We start from the raw sequence: 27562 nt of genomic DNA on the forward strand, positions 1-27562 counted from the left end.
GAATCTCGGTAGAATCCCTGTTCAATCCCGGTACAATCTCGGTTCAATCCCCTTTCAATCCCCGTTCAATCCCGGTAGAATCTCGGTGCCATCCCGGTTCAATCCCCGTTCAATCCCGGTTCAATCCCGGTTCAATCCCCGTTCAATCCCGGTTCAATCCCCGTTCAGTCCCGGTTCAATCCCGGTTCAATCCCCGTTCAATCCCGGTTCAGTCCCGGTTCAATCCCGGTTCAATCCCGGTTCAATCCCGGTGCCCGATGTGTTGCCTGCTCCACTCGCCACCAGGGGGCGCCGCCGCGCGCTCCCCCCGGGCCCCCTCGGCTCCTTCCGGAGAGCCTCGCGCAAGGGGCGGGGCCCCGATAGCGATCGGGCCAGGGGAGGGGCGGAGCCAGAGTCTTCGGTCAGCTCCGTCCTCTGTCGTCTGCTCTCGGTTATTTCCGGGATAGATTCGGGCAGTTCCGTTCTCTCTCGTCTGCTGTCGGCTGTTTCCGGGGCGGGTTCGGGCCGTTCCGGCGGCGCTCGGGCCTGTCCGAGGCTGCGCCGGGCCGGAGGCAGCAGCGGGCTGGAGGCGAGCGGCGGCGGATGGGGCCGGCGGAGAGGTGCGGTGGGGCCGGGAGCGGCGGGATCGGGCCCGGGGCCATCGGGATCGGGGGCATCGGGATCGGGGAGAGCGGGCCCGGATCAGAACCAGGCCCAGGGTGGGCGTCGGGACCCCCTCAGCGTGAGGCGCCCCGGGGCTTGGCGCTGTCCCTCACGGGGCAGCCTCGACGATGTCCGCGGACCCCCCGGGACACCCGACGCAGGTTGTCCCACTGCCAGGACACTGCCACTGCCGTGTGGCTTCGCCGTGATGCGGGGGCTATGCCTCCCTGTCCCCCCCAGGGCAGTCTCTGTGTCCCCCCCATTGCCGGGGCTGTGCCCCCCCATTTCCCCCGCGCTGTTCCTGTCCCCCCATTGCCGGGGCTGTGCCCCCCCATTTCCCCCGCGCTGTTCCTGTCCCCCATTGCCGGGGCTGTACCCCCCATTTCCCCCGAGCTGTCCCTGTCCCCCATTGCCGGGGCTGTGGCCCCGATCCCTCCGTGCTGTCTGCAGCCCAGCAGTGCCATCACAGATGCCCCCCGTGCCACTGTCCCCACAGAGGTGACAGTGCAGGGATCCCCCAGCACGGTCCATTCCCATCCCCGAGAGTCCTGGGGCTCCCGTGGGTGCCGGCTCTGTTCCCCCTGCCCGGGGCAGTTGGGACCCAGCAGTTCCCAGGCTGGAGCTGGTGCCCCAGGGATGTACCGAGTTCAGCCCAGGGGTGGCTTTGCAGGGCATCCCCTGAGCCCTGCCTCTGGCCTGAGCCCCCCACTGCTAACCAGGGAGGTTGGCCATTGCATTTCTTCTCTTCTTGGGGTTTTCTCAGTCCCCTGAGGAGGAAGGTTCCTATGGTCGTGTACCTCCTAAACTGGGGGTCTGTGATCTGAGGAGGAAGGTTCCTATGGTCGTGTACCTCCTAAACTGGGGGTCTGTGATCGGTGGGGGATAAAGCCAGCGGGCAAAGCTGTCGAGAAATGCGAGCTGTGAAGAGCTGGAGTTGCCCCAGCGTTGCCTTTCAATGGAGCCGAGGCTGCCTCTCCTCCCATTAATGCACGGCTTTGATTTCCCAAGCAGCTCTTGGAGCCGCTGGGGAACTGGCCCTGTGACTTTCTCTGTGAGAGCAGAGAATGGAGACAGCTGAGTAAATATAGCCTAAATCACTGCTTTCCTGGCCATTCCCCCACCCTTCCCTGACATGCCAAGGGCTGGTGTGTCCCCGAGGCTGGACTGGGCTCTGCTCTAGCCTTCCACCATGTGGGAAAGTCCAAGGCACGGTTTGGTTTCTTTGGTGAGTCTCTTTGACGTGGGCAGCTCGTGCTTCCATCTGCCCGCGTGGTTCGTGGCAGGGCCTCGTTCCTCCTAAAGCTGATCTCTGCCCCAAAACCCAGCGTTCCCACCTCGCTGGAACGAGGATTTGAGCACACAGGAAAATCCTCTCTGCCTGCAGTTGGGTCTCGCTTGGACAAAGGCGCTGGGTTGGAAGGGAGAGCGCGGCTCAGCTGGAATGTGGCGAGGAGCAGAGTGGTTTGCGGAGCCAGTTTGGAGCCGTGTCAGAGCTCTGAGTGCCGGGGTGTGTTTACAATGAAAAAGAGTATTTATAATATCGAGGGCTCTTTTAATTCCTCTGGGAATCTCTGGAGCCGCAGCTTGGAGCTAAAGTAGCTGGGTAATGGAAGATGAAAAGCAGACAGAGGAAGGGATGGTGGATTTCTCAAGTTGGAAGGTCTTGGCTCTCTCACCGATACCCAAATCATGCTGGTCTATTAACTTGGGTGCTTCTTACCTCGTCGGTTACTTCATGTGATTGCTGAGCTGTGCAGAGCTGCTAATAAATCATATAAATTCCAAATACCCCGGGGAATGTGATTTTAAGCAGATAAGTTAGCAAGAGCAGTTGGTTTTTTTGTTTTTTTTTTTCATGTACTCAGGTTTTTTTTAGAACTGTAATTTTTTTGCCAAAATACAGCTCCTGGGTTTCTATATCCCTAAAGCCAGCTCCATAAATGCTCCTAAAATGGAATTAGAGTGTTCTTGCTGTGTGGGGGATGGTGTAAGAGCAGCCTGGAGTGAGGTGATGGGGCTGGTGTTGGGTGCTGGGTCCTTCTCTGCCCACTGCCAGCAAATAAAAGTCTCTGGCCACGTAAAAAGGTCTTGTAGGCAGGAGGAGAAAGTTTATGAGGTGGTTAAAAAAGAACAAGCTTCAGCTGGAGCAAGGAAGTTCAGTGTCAGGAGAAGCCTCTGGACAGTATGAGAAGTCTTGGAGTAGGTGTGCAGACTGCCTGAGGTGCTCTCACGCCGTCCAGCCTTTGAGCAGGAGGTCTCTGGGACCTCCAGTGGTCTCCCAAAAGTGAGGAAGGTGTTGGTCACCCTGATTTATTCAGCTCCTCGTGTCCCTGCTAATCATAACATTGACCTTTTCAAGTGAAATATTTCAGATATTCCTTCACTTCCTCGGGCTTTGGCGAATAAAGCAAAATATTTAACGAAACTCAGGCATGAGCAGGAGATGCTCTGTGTCCCTGGCAAAGGGTGGCTTGTGGCTGTGGGCAGGAGCTGCTGCTCCTGGGGAGCTGCTGCCGCCTGGCTGGGAAGCATTTCTGGGGAAAAGAAGAGGTGAAAACGGCCTTGGCTGTCCCGTGCCTGGCTGGGGCACGGCTCAGGCATAGCTCCCCTCCTCCCCTGCAGCTTTTCCCTGTTTGGAAGGAAATACCAGCTGGCTTGGCAGCGCCGTGGCCAGCCCGGGCTCCAGCTCTCCCTGCCCCGCTGGCCGCTTCCCCAGGGGCAGCTGCTGGAGCGTGTCCAGCTCCGCTTCCCGCCCGCCCCAGCTCCCTGCAGGCTCTCCCGGCTCCTTCCCCCACAGCTCCTCGTGGCACTGCTGCCTCTTCCACAGCCTGGCTCATGGCTCCGGCCTCGCCAGACGTTTCTCCAGTCATTGTTCCTGCTGGGGAGGCAGCGGGCCCGGAAAGCCGCCTGGGAGCACAGGGATTTGCTGTGCTGTTTGTCCTGACTATAAATCAGGGGTTGCCAAGCTCTTGCCCTCTCTGCCGCTCGGTGTTGTGGGTACTGGTGGGCACAGGGTGACCCGTGATGTGCTTGCCATTGCCAGCTTCAGGAGCTGAGGCCATCAGAGCTGCCCTGGCTGCATGGGTCAGAAGGATGTGATGCAGCAGCAGATGTCACCGTGGCAGGCAATTCCCTGTCCATTTTTATTGCCATCCATCATTGCATTGTTCTATTTTCTCTTTTTATTAAAGGAAAAGTTTGTTCTTTTTGTCTGTAACTTGCAGTTCAAACTTGATATGGTGTTTGTTTTGCTCGCTGAGGATCTGATGTAACTTGGAGATGTTGGAGCTGCGTATACTGTTGTGAGCATATCCTTCTTTTAAATATTTTTATGCATTCTTTCCCCTCTCTGGAAGGAGAGTAACTCAGTCTCGCTTCAAGTCAAGCTGCACTTTGAACTGCATTTGGAACTGGGTTAAGAAGCACAGGAACCACATTTAAAACGTTAAGATGCTTTTATTTATGTGCCGGGCACAGACAAAAAGACTTGTAATGTGTTTTTTGTTTCAAACCAATGTATTAAACAAAGAAAGTATTGACAGCAGTTAATGAATCGCGGGATTGTTTCTGGGCGCTGAGATAGATTTACCAAAGGTATTTAGCTGTCTGATGCATGGGATTTTCAGAGCAGCCTAAGCAAGTGCTCGCCAGCACAGACACACGAGGTTCCTCTCTGAGAGCTGAGCAAACCTGGAGCTGGGCCCAGCAGAAATCTTTTGGCCAGGTGCTGCCTCTCTCCTGCTCGGAGGTGTGCTTCCAGCCGACAGGCTCGAGCGTGTCCCGGCCTCTCGGTGCTGCCTTCCCTCCAAAGAGCTGTTCCAGGGCTTTGGGAAGTGCGTGTTCCCAATCCCCTGAGACTCTGCCAGCTGCTCTCCGAGGGTGCAGAGCCTTCCTGCAGCTCAGCCAGGGAAGCCTCTGGCCGGGTCCGTGGCGGGACAGAGGACAACTGTTGCCCCTGGAGAGGACGGTGCTGGCATTAGCCATGAGGATTTGGTCTCCTGGGGGGCTCCTCACTCATGTTCATGAGCACTCAGTGCCCACCTGAGCCGAGTGTGGGGAAAGCAGGTGAGGCTTCTCCAGGAATAGCCTGGCTCTGAGTTCTCTGGATTTTTCACGTGTTCAGTGACCCACTGGGGCGTGGAGAGTGCGGTGGCACGGAGCTGTGCCTGCGTTCCCACCCCAGGGAAGAAGGTTGTGGAAGGAGTCGGTTGGAAGAAGCTGCGGGACCTGCTCTTTGGAGACTCGGTGCTCCAGAGTCACTCTCCTCTTCCCACCCCTCCACGCAGATCTGCTTTTAAAAGCTACTGAACAAGTTTGCCAGGCCTGAGCGTTTTGTCCTTCCAGCCTCTTCAGCTGCACCGGCTTGTCGGAGACGCCTGGAGTTGGGGCTGGGATCTGCGGGTGGAAGCTGGGGGGGTGCCTGTGGGGGAGCGTCGACCCTGCTGGGGTTGGGCTCTGCTGCCTTTGGGTGCACTCTGGAGTCTGTCCTCCCCGGGAGGAGCCACTCTGGGGTCTGTCCTCCCCGGGAGGAGGGGGAGCTGGCAGCGCCGTGCCGGGCAGCGGCCACTCGGGCCCTTGGCATTCAGACAGTGCCCCCGGCACGGCGACTCCGCTCTGGGGGACCCTGACAGGCAGCACTCAGAGGGGCAGCCAGTGAGCCTGGTCATAAATCTCTCTTTATGCTCTGGATTATGAAGTAATATTTTCCTGGCTGGGGCTGGTTGGATTGGGGAAATGCGGGCTCTGCTGCGAGCTCCCTGCAGCCACTATCCCAGCGTGGTGGGAGCTTTCACAGCGGCCGGGTTGTGCTGCTTCCCCTGTGAACATCAGAAACCTCCGTAGGGTCTCTCCATGAATTCTGCAGTCTGGTGTTGCTCCTGGAGTTCTGGAGAAGCTCTCCAGCAAGTTGGATCAGGCTCAATCCTGTTCCCCACCCGCCTCTGGCCGCAAGTGCCTCACCTCCCCGCGGGCAGTGCCTGTTCATTCATGGCAAAGACAGCCCGGCTGGGACGCCTGCCCGAGCTCAGGCAGGCGGTGCGGGCTCTGGCTGCTGCACAGGTTTCCTGTGCCATGGCCTCTTTGTGCCTTTTGTCCTTGTCAAGGGAAGGAGCCCTGGTGCTGGGCTGGGGAGCCTGGCTGAGAGGTGGGGCTGGCTGCTCTCGGGGGACTCACCCCGATCCCAGACTTTGTGGCAGCACGTGCAGATGTGGTGACACGTGCAGGGGTGATATACCACGTGCAGGAGGAAAGAGGGATTTGTAGCTGATATGAACTGTGAAGTGTTACTGGCCCGGAAGGGTTATTTTGAAATCCTGCAGATCACCACCGTTGGTGCCTATCACAGAGTCCAACCAGCAGACAGAGCAGCCCTGGCTTCGTGCCATGCTTGGTTGTTCACTGACTCCTCTGGGAAGGGTGTCCTGGCTCCCTTTGCCTCCTCGCCTCCCTCTGCCCGGGCTCCCACAGCCCTGAGAAGCACCTTGCTGCTCGGTAATAGTTTTCAGATGAGACTCAAGAGTTTGAGCTGGGTTTGGTGGTTTCTGGGCCAGAGCAGCTCAAGCCTTTAACAGGACCTGCAGCATTTGAGCAGGCCCAGGGTGTCCCTGGGAAGGCTGGGTTCTGGCTGCCCCGGTGCCTTGTAGGTCCGGTCCTCGGCCGCACGCCATTTCTGCGGGAAGCAGAACTCTGGGATTTGCCTGAGGGAAGTGGAAAACTGGCCTGTGCAGCCAGGAGGGGATGGGAAAAGAGGACGTGCCTGGCTGGTGGGAATGTCCCAGCTCGTACATCTCTTCAGCAACATGTTATAACCCAGGTTTATTCTTTTTGGTGGATTTCTGGGCAGGGCAGGCAGCATATTCAATTTCTCTCTGAATAGCTGAAAGGCAGTTAGGAGCTCTAAGTAGACTTGAAGTCTTCTAAAGATTATTTTAACTCCTTTTGCCTCCATCTCTGCGAAAAGAACCTGTGCCTGCACTTGATGCTGCTGCTGCTTTTGAAAAGTTCAAAAATTGACTTTTTGCTCAGAGCAAGGCTTTGAAGTGCTGTTCTGTGGGAATGGCAGCGCATCTCGAAAGCCTTTTGCTGAGAGCGTGGTTAACCTACATTTGTGGGCAGCTCCCTTCAGAAAATGCCTTTGTGGGGGATTGCATGGCAAGATGTAAAGGTGAACCGTGAAATTTAATCGATTTAACAAGGGAAGGTTAAATCTGTTTGTTCTGCTCCTATTCAGGGCCTGCAGCTGGTGGGTGCAGGGTCACCCTTTTCTGTATGCAAAAGTTATCCTGCATAAAGGCTGTTTTGTCCCACTTGTTGTCTCCTTGTTTGCATGAGTGCTGCGAGGAGGGTAAGCTGAAGAAGCAGGGGTGAACCTCTTTAAGATGCAGAGCTGGTGCCTGGCTGTAGCAGAGAGGAGGTAGCATTCCTGCCCGCAGCCACTGGCTCCTCACTTGCTTTTGGGAGTGTAAATCGGGATTAGCATGCCCTGCTTGGAACCAGGGCTCAGCATCAGCTGCTAGGTGGGAGAGAAACAAGTCCTGCCTCTCTCAGGTGAACCCCTGGTTTGAATGTTGGTGTGTTGGGAGGGTGTGGGGTGCCTGACTGTGAAGTGACAATTCTTCTTCTCTTTGCAGGCACTGGAAAGGGGAACATAGCGTGCCACGCTGTTCCAGGCTGGAGGCCTACTGTGCTTTTCCTCCCCAGACTCCAAGAGACTGGCTTTTTTGGTGAAGCAGACCCTGATCTTGGGTTTCTTTGCTGCATGCCCGCTCACCAGTGCTGGATTATGTTCGTCTCCTTCTCCCTTTGCTCCATAATTTGGTTGAATCGTGGTTTCAAGCTGAGGAAAAGGGGCTGCACCTAAGCGCTCCTGGGCACCCAGACCAGGCTCCTGGGGTGCCGTTTCACACAGAGACAGTTCAGAGTGCTGATGGGGGAGAGCTGCCTCTGAGGGCCCTCCTCTCCCACCTGGAACGTGCTGCCTCACCCTTCAGAGCCCTTCTCCCCCAGCAGAGAGGATGGGCAGCACCGACGGCTTCCAGTACCGCGCGCTCTACCCCTACCGCAAGGAGCGCGAGGAGGACATTGACCTGCTGCCCGGGGACATCCTGGTCGTGAGCAAGGGGGCCCTGCAAGCCTTGGGCTTCAAAGATGGAGATGAGCAGACCCCCAATCAGATCGGGTGGATCCTGGGTGTCAACGAGCGCACCAAGCAGAAGGGGGACTTTCCTGGCACCTACGTGGAGTATGTGGGGCCAGTGAAAATTGCTGTCCCTTCACATCGGCCCCGAGTGCAGAGACCCCTGCCTGCCACACCGGGGGCCAGCGGCTGCCGGCTGCCCGAGGCTCTGGAACAAGGTAAGCCCTGCTGTGTGCCCTGTTGCCCTGGGACACCTCCACAGTCTTGCTGTGTGACAGATGAGAGTGTGTGACTGGCTTCATAGGACAGCGGTGAAGCCCTCAGCTCGGCAGCACTGGCTTGCCCCAGCAGCAGCCGTACAGTTGAGTCGCAACCAAAAGCCAGCCCGGCCCAGAGGAAGGCACTTTGTTCCTCCAGCTTGTCAATCTGCTCAGCAGAGCTTCCTGGGGCAAGCTTTGTCCCACTCTTACATCTCCAAGATCCTTCTCCTCCTCTGTTCCGCAACCAGCCAGGATCCCCATGGTCCCTCTCCCTGCTCCACTGAGTTTTGCCAGGCTCCCTCCCTTCAGGATAAGTCCTGACCTCTCCCAACCACCACCTCCCCGCCCCTGCAGCGCCTGGGGCAGTGCTCCCTGCCAAGAGCTGCTCAGCCCTGCTGAGAGACACAATTACTTGTCTCTGGGCAAGAGGAGAAAAGTCAGGGTCTAAAAGAGTGCTTCTGAGAACTGGAGCTAATTGCTTGTCTGCCTGGCAGCCAGCCCACCCCGTGGGTCGCAGAGCCCTCGCTGGGCCCAGGCAGCCACCCTGGGGCTGGGCATGGGCTGTCCTGCACCTGCAGCTGCCTCCCAGCCCGCCTGGCCTTGGCACGGACCCGGCCCGGGAGAGCCAACGTGCCTCAGCCCTGCCTGTGGAGCCGTGGCAGCTGCCTGCTTTTAGCCTGTTTATTTAGCTCGCAGGCACATAAACCCTGTAGCCAGGGCTCAGCAGCCCCCGGGTTTCCCCTTTCTACTCTTCCTTTGTGAGACCCCCACCTGCAGTGCTGAATCTGGGTCTGGACAAGGCATGAAAGATGTGGGCCTGTTAGAGTGAATCCAGGGGAGCCACAGAAATGCTTCTAGGGCTGGAGCCCCTCTGCTCTGGAGCCAGGCTGAAAGAGCTGGGGGTGCTCACCTGGAGAAGAGAAGGCTCTGGGTGACCTTATTGTGGCCTTCCAGTACTTTAAGGGAGCTTATATAAAATAGAGAGAGGCTTCTTATACAGGCAGATAGTGATAGGACAAGGGGGAAGTTTTAAATTAAAAGAGGGAGAGATTTAGATTAGATGTTATGAAGAAATTCCTGACTGTGAGGGTGGTGAGGCCCTGGCACAGGTTTCCCAGAGCAGCTGTGGCTGCCCCATCCCTGGAAGTGTTCCAGGTCAAGCTGGATGGGGTTTGGAGCAACCTGATCTAGTGGAGCATGTCCCTGCACAAGGCAGGGGGGTTTTAACTGGGTGATCTTTTAAGGTTCCTTCAATCCGAACCATTCTGTGATCCTCTGGGGGGTGACAGCCATACTTGGCCTTCCCATGCCTTACAGAAGATCTCGTGCTGGTGTGCCTGGGAGGAGCGGGGTCAGCAGCAGGAGCTGGAGAGTGCCAGGGAACGCTCCCAGCTGGCAGGGCTGCGTCCTCCCCATCCCTCTCTGCCTGGGAGCCACGGCTACCCCAGCAGATGCTTCTGGCTGTGTGAAAACACCTCTGGGGTCTTACGAAACCGGGGTTGTGGGGCTGGTGCAGCTCCCTGCAGCTGCCTGCTGCTCCCGAAGCCGGAGGGGCGGCCCCAGGAAACATCTCCGCAGGGTGGGAATGCGGCCGGGCCCTGCGTGCGTTTGGGTTGGCAGGAGAGCCTGACCTGAGTCATCCGCTTGCAACCTGCCTTTCCAAGAAAGCTGCTCCTCTCAGGAGCCTGGGATGTGCTCTGTGCTGGATGTGCTGGCCTTGTCTGCATGGTGCTCCCTCGGGGGCTGGATTTCTGCCCTCCTCGGCTCTCTCCTCTTCTCAAGGGGGCTTGGTGGAGACGTGTCTGGATGGTCAAAGCCACTAGTGGGGTCTCTGGGAGGTGGAACAAGATACGTGCCAAAGCTCCTGAAACACAGCAAAGACAAATTTGGGAAGGAAACAAAAGCCAGCCTCTCTGCATCATGCCCAGGGATGAAGGGTGGGGTACCAGGGTGCATGAGAGCAGTGCCAACCCTGTCCCTGTCCCCTGTGGGGCAATCCCCAGAGCCAACCTCCACTCAGAGTATAGGCAGGGCCTGCAGGGAGGCAGTTCAAACTCCCAGAGCCATTTTGCACTCAGCCTGCAGGTTTGATCCCTGTATGGGCCATTCACTTAAGAGCTGGACTTGAAGATCCTTGTGGTTCCCTTCCAGCTCAGGATATTCTGTGATACTTTATTTCTGTATTCTGCTGGGGAGACACATTTTTGCAATGGAAAAACCGAATTCGAGCCAAGCCTGTCTTATTTCTTCATGGTGTGCACTTTAGGAGGTGCAGAACCGTCTCCTGGCAGCCCCACGAAGCTCCTTCCCTGCTTCCCAGGTCCTGCCCCGGCTGGCAGGGACCCCTTAGCCCCTCAGTGTCACTCGTGGAGCAGGGCCAGCGCCACAGCTGTCCCGGCAGCGGGGCCGGCCCCGCGGAGCAGCGAGCCCCGGCGCGTTCTGCCAGTGGATTTACGAGCTGCTGGTGTTTGCCTTCCGCAGAGAACACGAGCGGAAAATGCGGCTCGGGAATATTTCCGCAGCTGCCCGGGCCGTGCTGTGAGCAGCCTTGTTCGCGGCAGCCCGGCCCGGAGGCCCGGCAGGCTCAGGAGTTGCTGCTGGCTCCCGCTCTGTGCCTGACAAAAAAAGACAAGCTGCTGCCTGCTGAAGCAGCACATTCCCGGCCGGGCCACGTGGGCAGCGCCAGTATTTACTCTCCCTTCAGTCCTTCCCAAGGGTCAGGCAGGGAGCTGCCAGCCTGGAAGCTTGCCTGCAGCTTCCCCACACCGACCCGCACCACGCTGGGCCCCTTCCCCTGCCCAGGAGCTCGCTCCAGTGGGGGATTGTCCCCCCCTCCCAGCAGCACAGGCCTTTGCAGAGCTGCTGGGTGCCTGACCCGTGTGCTTCCCTTCCCATGGCTGTTGTGTCTCCCCTCGAGGCCGTGGGTGCAGGAGGCTGAGCTGGGTGCGCAGTTCCAGCTTGCTGCGCCTTGTGGTGAGACCACACCAGGCGAGTTCGGGTCAGATCCATGACAACGGAGCTGTTTCGCAACCGGGAGCAGCCTCTTGGCTCTGCCTCTGCAGAGTGGAGTGTGCTGGGTGTCCTCACCCACTGCGGGCTCCCCAGGGTCTGCCAGGTGCTGTGGGCCGGCCTGGAGGAACCTCCTGCTCCGGCTGGTGCTCCTTTGGAAGCGGGATGGAGCCTGGCACCGCTCGTCCTTCGGCAAACCTCCTGCTGGCAGCTCCTCAGCCAGGCCTGTGTGCTCCTGCCCCGGCATGCACAGGGGAGGGGGGTGCCTGCAGCCAGAACCTCAAGATTTTCTGGAAGTGGCAATGAAATACCACCTGACATGGGGCTGCAGATCCCCCAGGAATGGGGGGACCCTGGTCCCGTGCCACGGGCTGTCTGTGCCCTGTAGCAGCTTGCACAGAGGCTGTGGGCTCACGGGGAGGGGGAGGCACAGGGCCGGTTTCCATGTTAAACGAGCAATCAAGGGCAGGAATTTGCTGACATGGCGTTCTGTCTGAATCGCTGGATTAATCACAGCTCACCACGACGAGCAGAGCGAGCTCCCTGGCCCCGCTCCGCTGCCAGCCCTACGCAGCCCCTGTGCTGGGCAGGGACCCAGCCCTGAGCTCCAGGAGCCCTGGTAACCCCTGTGCTGCCTGCCCGGGGGGCACGGGTCCCTAGGGGGGTGGGCTCTGTCTCCAGGCCTCTGCACAGAGCAGTAGATATCACCCTGTGCACACCCAGTCAGGGCTGGAGCTCAACAAGTGCTGGGCTGGCTCCTGGGCAGGTTCCTTGCAGGCTGCATGCTGTGTTTGCCTGGATCACAGCCTCACAGCGGGGGCCACGGCTTTCCTTGCTCCTGCTGGGAGTTGCCTGGGTTGTGCCCTGGCCCAGTTCAGCTGCTGAAGGCTGAGCTGGTGCTGAGCCCTTCTCTCCCTCCCTCTGCCCCAGGGTCTCCTCTCCCGGACTTGCAGGAGCAGTTCAGCCCTCCCGAGATTGCTCCGCCGCTCCTGGTGAAGCTGGTGGAAGCTATTGAGAAGAAAGGTAAGGGGGCAATGCTGAGCTCTGGGGATGCTGATACACCCCAAAACCCCACAGCGAGACCTGAGCTCTGTGGGACACGCAGGACACAGCTGCTCTCATGTCTCTTCCTGGGTTGAGCTGCTGAGGCTTGTGAGGGTGTTTGAGTTGGGTACCTGCATGCACTGGGTGGGTGCTGGGGTTTGGGAAGCGCTTCCAGCCTGGATCTGTGCCGTGGTGGAGAAATGGGGCCACTGCACAGGGTGTCCTGGGGGCCAGGGGGGCTGCAGCAGGGGGTTGGCTTGGACACCGTCCAGGCCTGGCCACGCCACAACCGTGGCCCAGCTGGCACCGAAACAGTGCCTGTGCTGGAGCTGACAGCAGTGTCCCCCCTTCTGCAGGGTTGGACAGCGAGATGTTGTACAGGACATCTGGCTCCGAACTGAGGCAGGCGCTGAGAACCGGTAAGAACCAGCTCCGCGCGGTGGAGGCGAATCGGCTCAGATGGAGGAGATTAGTGGATGTGACAGCGCCAGCAGTAATGCAATCCAGGCCAGGCTCGCCTGTCCCCGGCAGTTCCTGACTCCCAGCACGCTGCCTCTGGGGCTGGGCTGTCCCTATCCCAACACGTCCTTGTCCTGCGTGGAAGGGATGGGACAGGGGGGATCCCTGGCACCATCCGTGGGGGGCAACAAAGGGATGTGGTGCTGGCTCAGAGACACCCAGGCAAACAGGAGAACCCCTGTGCTTGTCCCCTGCTGTCTTTGGGGTGCTCTGCTGATGGGCTGGTGGAGGCTTCTCTGGCTCTGTCATGCCACTAATAAGCAGGGGAGGATCTTTGAGCTCAGCTTGGTGGCTGCAGCCGATTTTTCTGCTGGCGAGCCCTGGGAGCTGTCTGCCTCTCAGCTGGCCTGGGGCCTCATCCGGCACCACGCTGGCGAGTCCCCTCCCGCAGACGTTCCTGCAAACCCCAACCACACAGTGCTGTCAGGCTGTGCTCTTGGGACAGGCTTTTTGTGCTTCCCAAAATCCTGTGTTCGAGGGGGGTGTTTGCTCTGTCGGGTTCAGTGTGTGGCTGTTCAGTCTGTGCTTGACTCTTGCTGGCAGCGGGGAGCAAAACTCTCACCTGAGCTATGCCTGCCCAGAATTCTTGTGTTGGGGCTCAGGGCAAAGGTTGTGGGTACCCAGAATGACCTCTTCCCCCTCCCAAGGGGAACTGCTGGGGTTCCCAGAGCCAGATTATTTCTGGGGTGCACATCCTCTGTCACATGAGCTGCCTGAGGGCTGCCTGAGCTCCCTCGTGGTGCTGGTGAGCTCTCATGATAGCTCGCTGCTGTGTGATGGTTTCTGGGATGGGTGTTGGCAGCACCAGAGCTGCCAGCTGGGTGCCCAGTGCTGTGTCCACCCTCCCATGGGAAATCTGTGCCCTGACAGATTGGACCCTGGGTGACCTGGAGCCCCTGGATGTGCACTCCCTGGGCGAGGCACTGCGAGGTTACCTGCAGGACCTGCCCTCCCCCGTGGTGCCAGTGTCAGTGCATGGAGATATCCTTCGCATCCTGCAGGGTAAGGGCCTCCCTGGCTGCCTTGGGAATGGGTGGCTGGGTGGGGTGGACACATGTGGGATGTTAAAATAAGCCCTGTCCCTGTGGGGCCTGGCGCTGCTGACAGCGCTCCTGTGCTGTGACGCAGCCGGAGCGTGGAGAGTGGTGCCGGCTGTCCCAGCTCTTCCCTCGTGTCTTCTTCTCTCCCCAGAGATCCCCCAGCCAGAGAATTGCCGGAAGCAGCTGCTGCTGGCCCTGGAGTCGCCTGCGGTCCCGCTCCAGAACACGCTCACCCTGCAGTTCCTGCTCCGGCATCTGGGGAAGGTATCGCAGCAGGCCGAGAGCAACAGCCTCCACCCTCGGGCCCTGGGAGAGATCTTCGGCCCCCTTCTCCTCCGGCTGCCTGGCGCCAGGTACGTCAGGCTTTTGGTCCCAGCAGTGTTCCCAGCTCCGGCCACTGTGCCTGCCAGGTCAAGGAGTCCAGCCCCTGCTGGGCTGCACGTGGAATTAAACTGCTGGCAGCACACAGAGGTGGGACTCAGAGCCGGGACAGAGCCCTTGCTGCCCTGACAGCCTGGTCTAGCAGCTGGGGTGAACCAGCTGATCCCAGGGGATGTGGCAGCAGTGCCATGTTGTACCCCACAACTGCTGTTCTTAACTTGTCCCTTCTCTCCCTGCAGCCCAGAGCTGAGCCCTGACTTCTCTGTGCTGTTTCTGGAGACACTTCTGCAGACGAAGGAGCTGGAGCCAGAACAATTGCCTCCAGGTACTGAGATACCCCTTCCTTGGGGCCTGAGGCACAGGCATTTGTGGGTGTGGACTCTCTGCCCCCATGATTGGGTTGCCGAGGGTGTTTTGATAGCCTGGAGGCCGGCTCAAGGTGTTCAGCTGCTGGAGATGTGCCTGGAGCAGCTCCAGGAAACGTGGTGGCCAAGGGCCCTTCCTGAGCCAGTCACTGCAGGGTGGGGGACTCAGCACTCAGAGGCATTGCCAGCGAGGAGCTGGGATTTGGGCTCACCCTGTTTCATCCCTCCTCCTCTCACAGCCCTGCCTCCCAAACCGCCGAAGTCGAAGCCCAGCGCAGCCAGCCTGGCCAACGGGAACAACGCGCCCTTGCAGGACGCCGAGTGGTACTGGGGGGACATTTCTCGGTAAGGGGGTGACTGGCAGCTCACACCTGGGGTGCCCTGTCTCATCAGGTGAGCCTTGGGGCCACCTCCCGGGCTGTGACAATCCTGACAATCCTGTTCCTCACAGGGAGGAGGTGAATGAGAAGCTCCGGGACACACCAGATGGGACCTTCTTGGTGCGTGATGCCTCCAGCAAGATCCAGGGGGAATACACGCTCACGCTCAGGTAGGGCTTTGGGATCCCCTGGGAGCCTCAGGGGCCTCTTGGGACACGTCCCTGTGCTGCCAGCTGCAGGGATACCAGGATCTCTGGCTGGGTGCTGTGGTGGTGCTAAGTGCCCTCTCCTCTCCCCTGCACTACAGGAAGGGAGGCAATAACAAGCTGATCAAGATCTTCCATCGGGAAGGCAAGTACGGCTTCTCGGAGCCCCTGACCTTTGGCTCGGTGGTGGAGCTCATCACCCACTACCGGCACGAGTCACTCGCCCAGTACAACGCCAAGCTGGACACCAGGCTGCTCTACCCCATCTCCAAGTACCAGCAGGTGAGGCCTGTGCTGCAGGGCCATGGCTGGCAAGCATGTCCCATTTGTTCATCCATCCCTGCCCCTTTGGTAGATGACAATGTCCCATCCCTCTCCCTGTGTGCCGGAATGTTTTGTTGTGGGGTTTTGTGGGACCAGCTGGAGCAGGTCCTGACTGAGGCTGTGCCTATGGCAGGACCAGGTGGTGAAGGAGGACAGCGTGGAAGCTGTGGGGGAGCAGCTGAAGGTTTATCACCAGCAGTACCAGGACAAGAGCTGGGAGTACGACCTGCTCTATGAGGAGTACACGCGTACGTCCCAGGTATGTGGGCACTGCCTTCCCCACGGGCTGCCTGAGGCCCCCAAGGGCTGCTCTGTCACCCCTGAGTGCTGGCAGCCACCCTGCTGTGCACAGGGGAGACCAGAGATGGGGCACCTGTTGCCTCATTTGTCAGCTCATGGACAGGGAGTCCTTGGAGGAAGGGCTTTGAAGAGGGGGATATTTTGCCTGCAGCAAGGAGAGAACTGCTTTGGGGAAATTGAAAGAGGGGATGCAAATGTGCAGAAATGTTCCTCAGCTTTCCCCTCCCTTGTCCCCAGGAGCTGCAGATGAAGAGGACGGCAATCGAGGCCTTCAATGAGACGATCAAGATCTTTGAGGAGCAGTGTCAGACACAGGAGAAGTGCAGCAAGGAGTACATCGAGCGCTTCCGGAGGGAGGGCAACGAGAAGGAGGTGCAACGGTGAGGATGGGGGTGGTGGTGGCCTGCCCTGCCTGGAGAAGGGCCCCAGGGGCTGCAAGGATCCTCCTGGCTCAGCACAGAGCCGAGGCACGTGGACTCCTTGTCTCTCCAGCAGCATGCTGTGGGCTGGAGCTGGCAGGCTGCCTCCTCCGCCTCCCCCACTCTGGCTCACAGCCTCAACCGCCCCCCCTTTCTCCCAGGATCCTCATGAACTCAGAGAAGCTCAAGTCCCGCATCACAGAGATCCACGACAGCAAGATGAAGCTGGAGCAGGACCTGAAGAAACAAGCCTCGGAGAACCGGGAGATCGACAAGCGCATGAACAGCCTCAAGCCAGACCTGATGCAGCTGCGCAAGCTGCGGGACCAGTACTTGGTGTACGTAGTGCCCCTGCAGCGCGGCCCGGGAGCCAGCCGGCTGCCTCCCCCGGGGCTCCGGGGCTCGTCGGACCGGCTCGCAGCCCGCTGTGGGCAGGAGCCGCTCCCGCAGCGCGGCCTCGGGGCTCGGCCGTCCCCGGCAGCGGCGGCTGCTGCCCTCTGGTGATGGCCGCGCCCGGGGCTCGCTGCAGCCGCGCTCAGCTCTGCCCTCCTCCCCCAGGTGGCTGACGCAGAAGGGTGCCCGGCAGAAGAAGATCAACGAGTGGCTGGGCATCAAGAACGAGACAGAGGAGTGAGTGTCCTGCTGGCGTGCTGTTGGATTTGGGGGATGTGGCAGCACAGGCTGTGCGGCTGGTGCTGCCCGTGGGCAAATCCCAGCTCCCTGCCTGGAGGCTGAGGATGTCTTCCCTGCCAGATGGGCGATGGCAGCTAGCAGTGTGGGGAGATGTGGGGGCCACACCCCCAAATTTAGGGAATCTGACCCTGCCTGTGCTCGATTGCAGTCAGTACTCCATGATGGATGACGAGGAGGAGCTGCCCCACCACGAGGAGCGGACGTGGTACGTGGGGAAGATCAACCGTGTGCAGGCAGAGGAGATGCTCTGTGGGAAACGGGACGGCACCTTCCTGATCCGGGAGAGCAGCCAGAAGGGGTGCTACGCCTGCTCCGTGGTGTGAGTATCCCTGTGCGGGTGGGATGGGATCCATGGGATGGGATGGGATGGGATGGGATGGGATGGGATGGGATGGGATGGGATGGGATGGGATGGGATGGGATGGGATGGGATGCGATGGGATGGGATGGGATGGGATGGGATGGGATGGGGCTGGCCCAGGTTGTGTTCCTGCATTGCTCCACCCTCCCCTTGCCAGATGCTGGAGGTGACAGCTCCCATCTGCCTTGGCTTCTCCTGCCAGGGCCAGGTGTTTATGCTGCTTTGGTGGCTCTGCTTGTGCTCCTCTGTCCCACTGCTGACCCAGGCTCCTGTGTCTCCCTGGCAGGGTGGATGGTGACACCAAGCACTGCGTGATCTACAAGACGGCGACGGGCTATGGGTTTGCTGAACCCTACAACCTCTACGCCTCCCTCAAGGACCTGGTCTTGCACTACAAGCACACGTCCCTGGTGCAGCACAATGACTCCCTGAATGTCACGCTGGCTCACCCGGTCCTTTCCCAGCCACCAGCCAGATGAGCAGCCCATGCACAACACAACAGCTGCCTTCAGCTTCTCCCCAGGGCGCTGCTTTCTGGCTCTGGACTCTTGCACCCTGTATAGTTGAGTCTCTGTGCTCCTGCTCCTTCAGAGCCTCTGAGATGTCTGTGACCGTTTCTGATGTCCCTCTTGGTCAGTAGCTGAAACCTGTGTTGGCTGATGGGACAGAAAGGCTGGGCTGTAGATTCGCAGTGGGCTCCAGCCTCTAGGAGGTGGGATCCATGTGTGATTGAATTGCTGGGGGTGAGCACAGCCCCCTCCCCTTCCCTGATAAGCAGGTCAGATCCCCTTCTTGCTGGCAGGTCGCCCCGCTACGCATCACTGTAGAGCTTTGGTTCTTGATTCCTCGGTGCTGTGACCGAGGGGTTCCCTGCCTGGGCACCGGAGGAGGCAGAGGAGGAGGAGGCTCCACTGAGTGTGTGCTTCCTTCACTCTCGCTTCCCTCGGTGGCCTCGCAGGCTGTGATGGTGTCTGGTACGAGGGGTGCTGCTCTTGCATGCAGAGACACATTTAGGAAGGAGAAACCTCATCCTCAGTGGGACTCCCTGGCTGAGATCTTCTCTCCGTGCTGTGCCCTACCTGGCCACCGTTCCCTCTTGTCATAACCACCTCTGGAGTGTTGCTGCCTGGGCAGGGAGGATCTGCTTAGCCGTGAATCTCCCGCATTAGTTGTGCCAGCGAAGCTGTGAAATCCGTGTTGGTACCCGTGTTTTCCTGGCAGGATCTGTGGGATGCACAGCTCGTTGTTTCCGGCCGGTTTCGGTGACTCTCTGCACACGCAACCCATTCAAGCTGACTGTAGCTCTGTAAATATGGTTCTTTTTGCGACCAGCTGCTCCCCTGGTGCTGGTGTTTGCTGAGCCCCCAGTGCCACCCCCAGCGTGGGCAGCAGCTGCCAGGCTGCCACAGCCCCGGGCCCTGCAGCTGAAGCAGGAGAGGGCTGGAGTCCAACGCACACTACAAGCCCTCCCTGGAATGAAGGACTTCTCTGCTGCAGGAGGACACGTCTGTGGGGCCCGGGGCATGCTGAAATGTATTTGCATGATGGTGAACTACGTATGCAAAGCACTTAAATCATGGGTACTGTATGGGACCGGGGCAGGGCTGCCCACCACAGCTGGCTGCTGCAGGCAGGGCGCTGTGTCCGAGCTCAGAGGGCCCCAGGGCAGGCCAGGTGGGCCTGGAAGAGCTTTAAAAGCTGAGCTGAGAGTTGAAGCCAGGGTGGCATTTGCTTTCCTGGGTTATCTCAGCTGCCTGGCTGGAGGAGAGCATTCTTGATCCTCTTTGTTTGCCAGAGTGGCTCATTCCCTCTCGGAGGCTCCTCCTTGGGACAGGCAGGTGGATGCTGTGGACTTTGGCACTTCTGTTTCCCGTTGCAGCTTGGGTTCTGCTGGATCCATGGGGTGCTCTGTGCTCATGCTGTGCCTGCATCCTGTCCTTCATGTGCCACCTGCATTGGGGACTGCACTGTCCCTCCCTCCCTGGCTAGCTGTGCTGCTCACCTTGCTCTGGGCTTGTCCCCAGATCCTTCTGGAGCTGGGGCTGCTGGAGCAAACATCCCGTTCCTGTTGCTTGTGGCAGCTCTCCTGTGCTCAGCTGTACAGCCCTATTCCCTGCTCTGCATGTTCTCTCCAGGCCCTGGGTCCTGGTTTTTGGGTCTGGTTTGTCAGTGTTTGGTGCTCAGGTGCAGGCAGTGGCTCAGGGGAGCTGTGGGGGCACAGCCCAGGAGAGGCTGTGGTTGGTTTCGGGGATCACTTGGGAAAAGCTGCCAGGGATGAGTAAGGGAATAATTTGGACTCGGGCACGTGAGAGATGAGGGCACGTGGGACTGGGGCAGGGAGGCTCAGTCCTCACAGCTCTATCCAGAGGCCTCCTGGGCCTGTGGAGTGACCAGGGGGCTGCACCAGCACTCCAAAGCTTTGATAGTGTTCCACACCTTTTCAGCCTGCGGACTCTGCTGGTCCTGTGCTTGTCCCTGCACTTCCAGCACATCCCCACTTCACAGGACAGGCTGCAGGCAGATGGGATCCTCAGCCTCTCATCCCATGGGCTCCACGTTCCTCCACCACCCCTAAACGTGAGCTTGGGACCAGTCCTGCCTGGGGGGATTGCTCCCTGCTCATGCCAGGACCTGCTGAGCATCTGGAAGAGTCTCAGCTTGAAGCTGTCACCTGTCAACACTCGCTTGGTGCTCACCTGGCTTTTTGCTGCCCAGGGAAATTCCAGCTTCACTTTATCCTGTGTTTTTCTCCTTTTGGCTGAATTTCTGTTGTTCTCCCCGTGCTGTCCCTTCCTGCTGTCCAGCCACAGCCCAAGGGGGGGTCACAGTCACCCCTCTTGCAGCACTGCCTTCCCTGCCCGCTGGCAGCCTGTCCTTGACAGGGCACTGCTCACGTCCTGTGTACGACGAGGAGGAAGATGCCCTTCCCCAGGGCTGCCTTTCCCTGACGGTGCTTCACTCAGCTCCTTGAACAGCAGCTTTCCCCTGCTCTCCCCGGGCTGGGCTTCCACCCCGGAGCTTCCCCGGCATAAGCTCGTTGTGATTTGTCCTTTGCTGCTTTGGCTCGTTCTGATCCCGGCCGTGTTTTGAGGCTGTGCTTTGCTGCTTGTGACGCCCACGTCCCCCAGCCGAGCCACACACCCGCGTCCCGTGGGTGCCACATGGCTGTTCCTGCTCCCTGGGGCACAGTTTGGGGCTTGTCCCTCCGTGTCCCTGTTCTGGGGGGGCCCCAGGCTCCCCCGTGTAACCCCCAAGGTGCCAGTGGAGGCTTTGTGCTCGGAGAGGACGTGGTGGCTGTGTGAGGTTTTAGTTTCTAGGTATATGCAATAAAGAATAACCTGCCCCCCGAGCTGTCCGTTACCAGCAGTAGTGCTCTCTGCTCTTTCTGTTGATGTTTACTAATGTAAACCCAGTATTTGTTACTGTAAGAGGATTTTTTTTTTGTACGGTACTTCGAAAAAACCCACAAAAACAACCAAAAAAAAAAAAAAAGAAAAGAAAAAAAGAAAGAAATAAACAGAGTTAATGAACCAGGCTGCTGGATTGCTGTGGGAGGTTGTGCGGGGGCAGGAGAGTGGTGGGGCTGTGCCCCAGTTCCTGGGCTGGGTGCAGGATGTGACCCATCGTGCCAGGATTGTGCTCCGCGGGTTTGTAGGGCTGGGGCACTCGGGACGAGGGCTGAGAAACGGCCGGAAACAGCGGCTACAAACGGGGGAACGACGAGCTCCCTCCGCGCTCGGCCCTGCGATAGAACTCGGGATGTCCTGGGCTGCGTCCCCGTCCCGCACCCGGAGCCGCCCCGGCCCCCGCGCCCACCGCGGGCTGTGCCGGCAGCCAGCCCCGTCTCCTGCTCGGGGAGCTCCGCGCGGGGCTGCTCCGGGCTGGCTTCCGCTCCCGGGGCTGTCACAGCCCGCGGGGAATCGAGCCCCAGCTCGGGCCCGGAGCGTTCGGGGGGCGGCGGCGTCACGGGAGGCGCGGCCGGGGCGGCAGGAAGGGCAGCGAGGGCGCGGGAGGCGGGCCCGGCCCGGCTTTAAAAGTCCCCGCTGGGACGGGCTCATTTCCGCGTCACCCCGGCGTCCTCATGGCCCCCGCGGTGCCGCTGGCTGTGCTGGCGCTGGTGGCCCTGGTGGCCCCGGGGCTCGCCGCGGGCCCCGGCTGTGATTACCCTGCCCACCGCTGGTGCAGCTCTCGGGACGCCGCCGTCGCCTGCCAGGTCAGAGCCGCCGCTGCTGCCGGGGCTGGGGACAAGGGCAGGGTCACCGGCACGCGGGGCCACCTCCCGCCTGCCCAGGGACGCGGGGACAGGGTCGGGGCCGCGCCTGGAGCGAGTGCCAGCTGCGAGCACAGGCTGTCACATCTGCAGGGATGCTCAGAGCCTCCGGTGCCACACGGGCACTACGGCATTCCCCGGCAGCCCTGGGGAACGGCGGTGGTCCAGCCGGACCCTGCCCGCGGCCCCTCCCCGGCCACCGCTGGCACTTCTGCTTTTATGTGTAAAACCGCTTTTTCGCTTATTCTGCCCCAAAGAGAGCCGGGGGGTGACAGCGCCCTGTGAGCCCCACGGGGCTGCAGCTGCCCCCTGGCACTGGGTGCTGGGCCTTGCCCCCACCCAGGCACATCCTGGTCTAAATTTGTTTTCCCCTGAAATGTTTTGGGGAAGTTCTGGTGGAAAGCCCCAGCGCTGGGTGCCAGCCCCGTGCAGGATCCTGCGGCAGCCGAAAGCTCCCGGCCGCTCTCACTTCCCCCTAGCCCTGCGCACCCTCATCCCCCTTCTTCCCTGCATCCCGGAGCGGTGCCTCATCCCTACTGGGATAAGGGGGTGCAGCCATTACCCCCCCGTGCACCCCGAAACCCTCCCGTGTGCAGGTGGAGAGCCGCTGCCCCCGCCTCCCGCGCCCCGCGGCCGCGCCCGTGGAGCTGAGCCTGTACTACGAGAGCCTGTGCCCGGCGTGCCGCGAGTTCCTGGTGCTGAAGCTCTTCCCCACCTGGCTGCTGCTGCCCGAAGAGATGCTGAGCATCACCCTGGTGCCCTACGGCAACGCCCAGGTAGGAGCCGGCCCTCCCGGCGCCCGCCCCGGTGCCGCCGGCCCCGCTCAGCCCGGTTGGTCCCGCAGGAGAGGAACGTCAGCGGCAAGTTGGATTTCGAGTGCCAGCACGGCCCCGAGGAATGCTTGGGCAACATGATGGAGGTGACGGTGCCCGTTCCCGCGGGGCTGGCACGGGGGGTGCCGGCGTTCCCTCACCGCCCGCCCTGTCCCCGCAGGCCTGCCTGATGCACGAGGCCAAGAACTTCAGCACCTACTTCCCCGTCATCTTCTGCCTGGAGTCGGGCAGCTCCGTCACCAAGAACCTGGAGGCTGTGCGTCCCCCTCCCCGCCCCTCGTGCCCCACCTGGGGGATGTCCCTGTCCCCCTGACCGTGTCCCCTGTGCCCGGCAGTGCCTGCAGATCTACGCCCCAGAGGTGGACAGCGGCCGCGTCAGCGCCTGCGTGCAGGGGGACACGGGGGTGGCCCTGATGCACCGCAACGCCCAGCTGACCGAGGCACTGCACCCTCCACACCAGTACGTGCCCTGGATCACCATCAATGGGGTATGGCAGGGGGGCACCGGGGTGCCAGGCAGGGCTGGGACACCCTGGGGACCCCCCTGACCGGCCCCGTGTCCCCCCACAGAAGCACACGGACGAGCTGCAGGCACAGGCAGAGGCCTCGCTGCTGGGGCTGGTTTGTCACCTCTACCAGGTGGGACAAGGCTCTGTGGGGACAGCGGGGCTTGGGGACACGTCCCCATCCCTGCTGGGGCTCTCATGGCTGCTCTCTGGCAGGGGGAGAAGCCTGAAGTCTGTGGGGGCTCCAAGGCCCCGAAGCTCCCGGCTGGCTGCAGGCGCTGAGGGACGTTCTGGGAGCACCGAGAGAGAGGCCAATAAAAGGGATATTTTTATGGAAAACCACCAGGACCTGCAGTGGTGTGGCAGGGGAGCAGGGAGGTGCAGGGTTTTGCCCTGGCACAGTGGGAAGGGGAGAGGGGCTGGGCACTGGGACTGCCCTCCAGACCTGGGCGTTACCTGCTCCAGAGGGTCACAAAGAAGCCCTTTGAAGACTCCCAGGGAACTCTGCTGAGCTGCAGAACATTTCCTCTCTCCAAGTCATGGGAAGCAGCTCTGGTGCCCATCTTTCTCCTCACATGACAGCATTAAACTCAGCCATCTCAGGAGCCCTGGGGCCAAGACCATCCCGGTTCCCACCAGTTCTGCTCCATTCCCAACCAGCAGGTTTAGGATGGCATCTTTCCTGGTGGCTCCATGAGCACTTGTGACAAGCAATTCTCTCAGGAATTTCCCAGACCTGCTTGCCCCAGCAAGAGGCTGTTCCCAGCTGGGGTCTGGGGGATGAAATTCACCACAAGGACAAGGAATTCCTGATCCAGAGAATTCTCACTACCTGTAGAACAAACCTCAGTGGCAGGGTCCTGGCTGGGTGATGGGCAGCAGAACCCACGCCTGCTTTGTTTTCCCTCCCCCTCATCCCCAGTCAGAGGCTCCTGACTGCCCTCGAAGCTCTCCTCACACGAGGTACGACCCCAGCCCCTCACCAGGGACTCATTACCCCAGCTCTGGGCACAGCCAAAGGGCACTGGCACACCCCTGAGAGGCGCCTGTAGCCTCCCTAAACCCTTTCCCAGAGGAGCTGGGGAGGCTGTGGGAGCAGGGGGGACACAGGAAGCCCCCACATTCCACCCTGAGAGGTGCCAGAGAGCCTTGAGCAGCCAACAGCCAGGAGGAGCCATGGCCCTGCCACCACAGCCATCACTCTTGTCTCTCTTGGGCTCAGCCAGCTTGGGCCACCTGTCCTGGGCACCCCTCAGTGTCCCCACCAGCCCAAGGACAGCAAGGGAGGCAGCTGCAGGCAGGCAGGAACCCTCCTTCCCTTGTCTGGCTGCACCTCAGGCAGCAGCAAGGCCTGGAAAGATGAGAGGAGAAAAAAAAAAAAACAATAAAAAAGAAAAAAAAAAAATCACAGCATCCATAGAGTGCCTGGAAACTTAATCTCTCTTTATTGTCCATTTCTCATCCAAAACCTGGACCCCAAACGCAGCTCTGGGCCCTGAGCAAGCACCGTCTCACTGGCATGAGCACAGCACAGCTCCTGCTGCTGCTCAGCCTCTGCCTCCAGCATCGCCCTCGCCCCAAAACTTCTGTCCCCTGGATCAGCTGCACTGCCACTGCCCCCAGCTCGCAGGACCATAGGAAAGTCTTCCTCTCGAAAGAAGAAGGGAAAAGAAAGACAATTACAAACGCTAGCCCTGAATCTGAAGGAGTCTCAGCGCCGCAGGACGAGTTCTTCTCTCCCGAAGCTGCAGCCGAAGTCCTTGGTGCCCTCGGGGCTGTGGGGCAGGCGCAGGACCCCGTCCCACAGGCTGAGGGGCTCGGACACCCCCCGAGCATCGCCGGGGGCACCTTTGGCACAGAGGCCGCTGCCCCAGGGCGTCCAGGACCCCGCCGCGCCCCCCGGGCGGCTCTCGGCGCCCCCCCCGAGCGGAGGGCAGCCCTCCCCGGGGAAGGCGCTGGAATTGCCCGGCGTGAACCCGCCGCCCGGCCAGGTGGGTGCCAGCAGGTCCTGGTTGAGGAGGAGGGACAGCGACCCCGAGGCATCATCGGGCTCGGGAGCGCCGCCGGGCAGGGAACGCTGCGGGCTGCGGGGGAAGCTCAGAGCCGCCGCCCGCTCCTCCCCGGCTTTCTTCCTGCCGCCCTTCCCGCACAGCCGCACCACTCTGATGCCGTGCCAGTCGCGCTGCCCGAGGCTCTCGGCCGCGCTGCGGGCGCTCTCCAGGCTCTCGTACTCCAGCAGGGCACAGCAGCGGCTCAGCAGCTCGGGGAAGCGCGCCGAGTACCTGCGCACGTCCGAGGGCAGCTTGCGGCCCGGCCGCAGCAGGCGGATGGAGGCGATGGCGCCGAAGGGGCTGAACATCCTCGTGATGGTGTCCAGGAAGTTTTTCTGCAGGGGCAGGTCCTGCTTCCGCGGCTGCAGCTCCCAGGCCAGCAGCAGCTTGCTGGGGGGGACGCTCAGCAGGTGCTCGGGGATGGGGAGGCGCCGCCTCACTTTGGTGCCCTCCTTGTTCACCTCCAGCAGCGCCGAGAACTTGAGGGCGTAGAGGGTGAGGCGCCAGTCCCGGGTCAGGTATTTCACCTGGGCACAGAGGGTGGAATCCCATCGCTCTGCATCCCCCACAGAGGCGGGGCGCACCCTAAACCCCCCCTCCAGGCAGGCTGTGACCCCATCCGACACCCCCAGGGCAATATCCCCCTTCTGTGTGAGCAGCTCAGGATCTGCAGACAGCCCCACTGTCCCGCAGGCTCTGACAAGAAACCACAACTTCCCCCTAAGCCACACCACCGGCACTTCCCCGGTTTTTTTTTTTTTTTTTTGTTAAGGGGCAGTCCATGGGTGGAAGAGGTGAATCCAGCCCTGGGGGTGATTTGAGGAGCGTTCCCTGCAGCCCTGGGCACAGACGGCAGCGAGTAGAGCCCAGCCCTGCAGCAGCAGGACGCAGCCCGGAGCTCCCTGCGCACCCCAGAGGAGGCAGCCCCGCAGCCCAGGACCCACCTTCTTGAAGGATGTCAGCAGTTTGATGCTGACAAAGCCCATCTTGTTCTTCTGCACGTGTTTGAGGAGGAAGGCGTCCCTGGCCAGGTTCTCGTCGGACAGGTAGAACTCCACCTGGGCCACGATCCTGCGCACCAGCTGCGGGTCGGGGCCCGGGCAGGGGCGCTCCAGCAGGGCCACCCCCAGCTCACAGCAGCTCCTGGCACAGCCGTGGGGACACGGGGTCAGCTGCTGCCCAGGCCACCGTGGGGAGACAGCAGAGACACCACGGACACCCACCAGCCTTGCCCTGGGCACAGGGAACAACCCCAGCCTGTGCCCACCAGCCTTGCCCTGGAGGGAACAGCTCCAGCCTTGCCCAGGGTACAGGGAACAAGCCCAGCCTTGCCCTGGGCACACGGAATAGCCCCAGCCTGTGCCCACCAGCCTTGTCCTGGAGGGAACAGCCTCAGACTTGCCCTGGGTACAGGGAATGACTCCAGCCCGTGCCCACCAGCCTTGCCCACGGCACAGGGAATGACTCCAGCCTTGCCCTGGGTACAGGGAATAGCCCCAGCCCGTGCCCACCAGCCTTGCCCTGGAGGGAACAGCCCCAGCCTTGCCCAGGGTACAGGGAACAAGCCCAGCCCAGCCTCGGGAGCCTCCCAGGCTGGATCCAACACGCCCCAGACAAGGGACATGTCCCTTGAGGACAAACATGCAAGGCCAGGGCTCATCCCTGCCACGTACCCGGTGCAGCTCTCCTCGAGGTCCTGGTGGCCGGGCAGGGCGAGGGAGCAGCTCCACGGGGAAGGGAGAGGCCGTGCCAGGAGGGAATTCCTTGGTACAGGCACTGGGGTGCTGCAGCTGGGCTGGGAATCGAGCCCCAGGGGCACTCCAGGGCCACGCGAGGACATTGTCCCTTCACCTGGGATGTGACACAGGAGAAGGGCAGTGCTGGGACAGCCCAGCCAGCGCAGGGCAGGGGCACTGGAGCAGGTGATGGCTCATGGTTGTGTCCTTACCTGCTTGGTAGCACTGGAAGGGAGAAGGTCTAAGCTCTAGCAGAACACCCCAAACACCCCGGGGCAGCAACTCCCAAATGCCCCTCAACCCCCAAAGCGCAAAGGCAAAAAAAAAAAAAAAAAAGAAAAAAAAGAAAAACAAAAAAAGAAAAACAAAAAGGGAAAAAAAAAAGGAAAGAGAGAGAAAGCCCCTGGGGTAAGGGGGGTGTGGGTTTATAAACACACCCTGAAGGAGTTGCAGGGGTGGCTGTGGACCTGCCCCCACACTGCCTGCTCCAGGTGAAACCTGTTTGTGGTTAAACTGCCCCAGCTGAGCCCTGGGATTAGCCAGGCTCCTCCTGCCTCATCTGCAGAGCCAGGCCAGGGACCAGGCAGGGCTGGGCCAGCAGAACCTGTCCCCTCTGGTAGCCAGGGGGGCAGTGAATTGCAGCCATGAGGCCTCTGTCTCTGTGCCTCAGTTTCCCTGCTTTGTGCAGGGACAGTGACAGCCACGTGGAGGGGAGGGAAGCCTCTGTCTGGGGAATCCTTTGGGCTCTCAAACCCTTTGGGCTCCCAATCAATCCTTTGGGCTCCCAATGCTGCCAGGGCAGCAGGGAAAGGCCCTTCTCCCTGCAGAAACATCCCCCAGGCCGGTGAGGGAGCAGGGATGGAGCCCAGGGCAGGGCAGGGCTGGAATGAAACCTCCCCACGGCCTGAGCCTGTGCTGGGCAGCAGGGGGAAGGTGAGGGGGCTGCGCCAGGCAGGGGGTGGCACTGCGCTGGGGACAGTGCCAGGGCAGGGGGCAGTGCCAGGGCAGGGGGCAGTGCCAGGGCAGGGGGCAGTGCCAGGGCAGGGGGCAGTGGAGCTGGGTGCACGCTGGAAGTGCTGATGCTGGGA

General features: G+C 60.7%; 3 protein-coding genes across 3 annotated transcripts; 2 read left to right on the top strand and 1 right to left on the bottom strand.

The window, feature by feature from the left end:
* The first annotated feature begins 442 nt into the window (after positions 1 to 442).
* On the top strand, positions 443 to 20622 carry PIK3R2 (phosphoinositide-3-kinase regulatory subunit 2). The gene is made up of 16 exons (XM_038163769.1): positions 443 to 599; positions 7272 to 7995; positions 11977 to 12069; positions 12447 to 12509; positions 13480 to 13611; positions 13801 to 14002; positions 14270 to 14355; positions 14635 to 14740; positions 14847 to 14945; positions 15083 to 15263; positions 15439 to 15564; positions 15843 to 15985; positions 16186 to 16362; positions 16583 to 16654; positions 16866 to 17036; positions 17365 to 20622. The coding sequence occupies exons 2-16, from the start codon at positions 7656 to 7658 to the stop codon at positions 17555 to 17557; spliced, it is 2184 nt and encodes a 727-aa protein (XP_038019697.1). The 5' UTR covers positions 443 to 599; positions 7272 to 7655; the 3' UTR covers positions 17558 to 20622.
* A 200-nt stretch (positions 20623 to 20822) lies between these two features.
* On the top strand, positions 20823 to 23029 carry IFI30 (IFI30 lysosomal thiol reductase). The gene is given in 8 exon segments (XM_038163770.1): positions 20823 to 21142; positions 21144 to 21291; positions 21945 to 22124; positions 22193 to 22267; positions 22342 to 22437; positions 22517 to 22669; positions 22752 to 22820; positions 22904 to 23029. Coding segments are annotated over 8 exon segments (1092 nt in total). The 5' UTR covers positions 20823 to 20837; the 3' UTR covers positions 22970 to 23029.
* A 1038-nt stretch (positions 23030 to 24067) lies between these two features.
* Positions 24068 to 26778, bottom strand: LOC119712483 (la-related protein 6-like). The gene is made up of 2 exons (XM_038163771.1): positions 25683 to 26778; positions 24068 to 25265 (listed from the first exon to the last, which is right to left on the bottom strand). Exons 1-2 carry the CDS (start codon positions 26379 to 26381, stop codon positions 24399 to 24401), a joined length of 1566 nt encoding a protein of 521 aa, XP_038019699.1. The 5' UTR covers positions 26382 to 26778; the 3' UTR covers positions 24068 to 24398.
* Positions 26779 to 27562: the final 784 nt, after the last annotated feature.

Source organism: Motacilla alba, chromosome 28 (genome assembly GCF_015832195.1).
Source record: "Motacilla alba alba isolate MOTALB_02 chromosome 28, Motacilla_alba_V1.0_pri, whole genome shotgun sequence".
NCBI classification, from domain to species: Eukaryota; Metazoa; Chordata; class Aves; order Passeriformes; family Motacillidae; genus Motacilla; species Motacilla alba.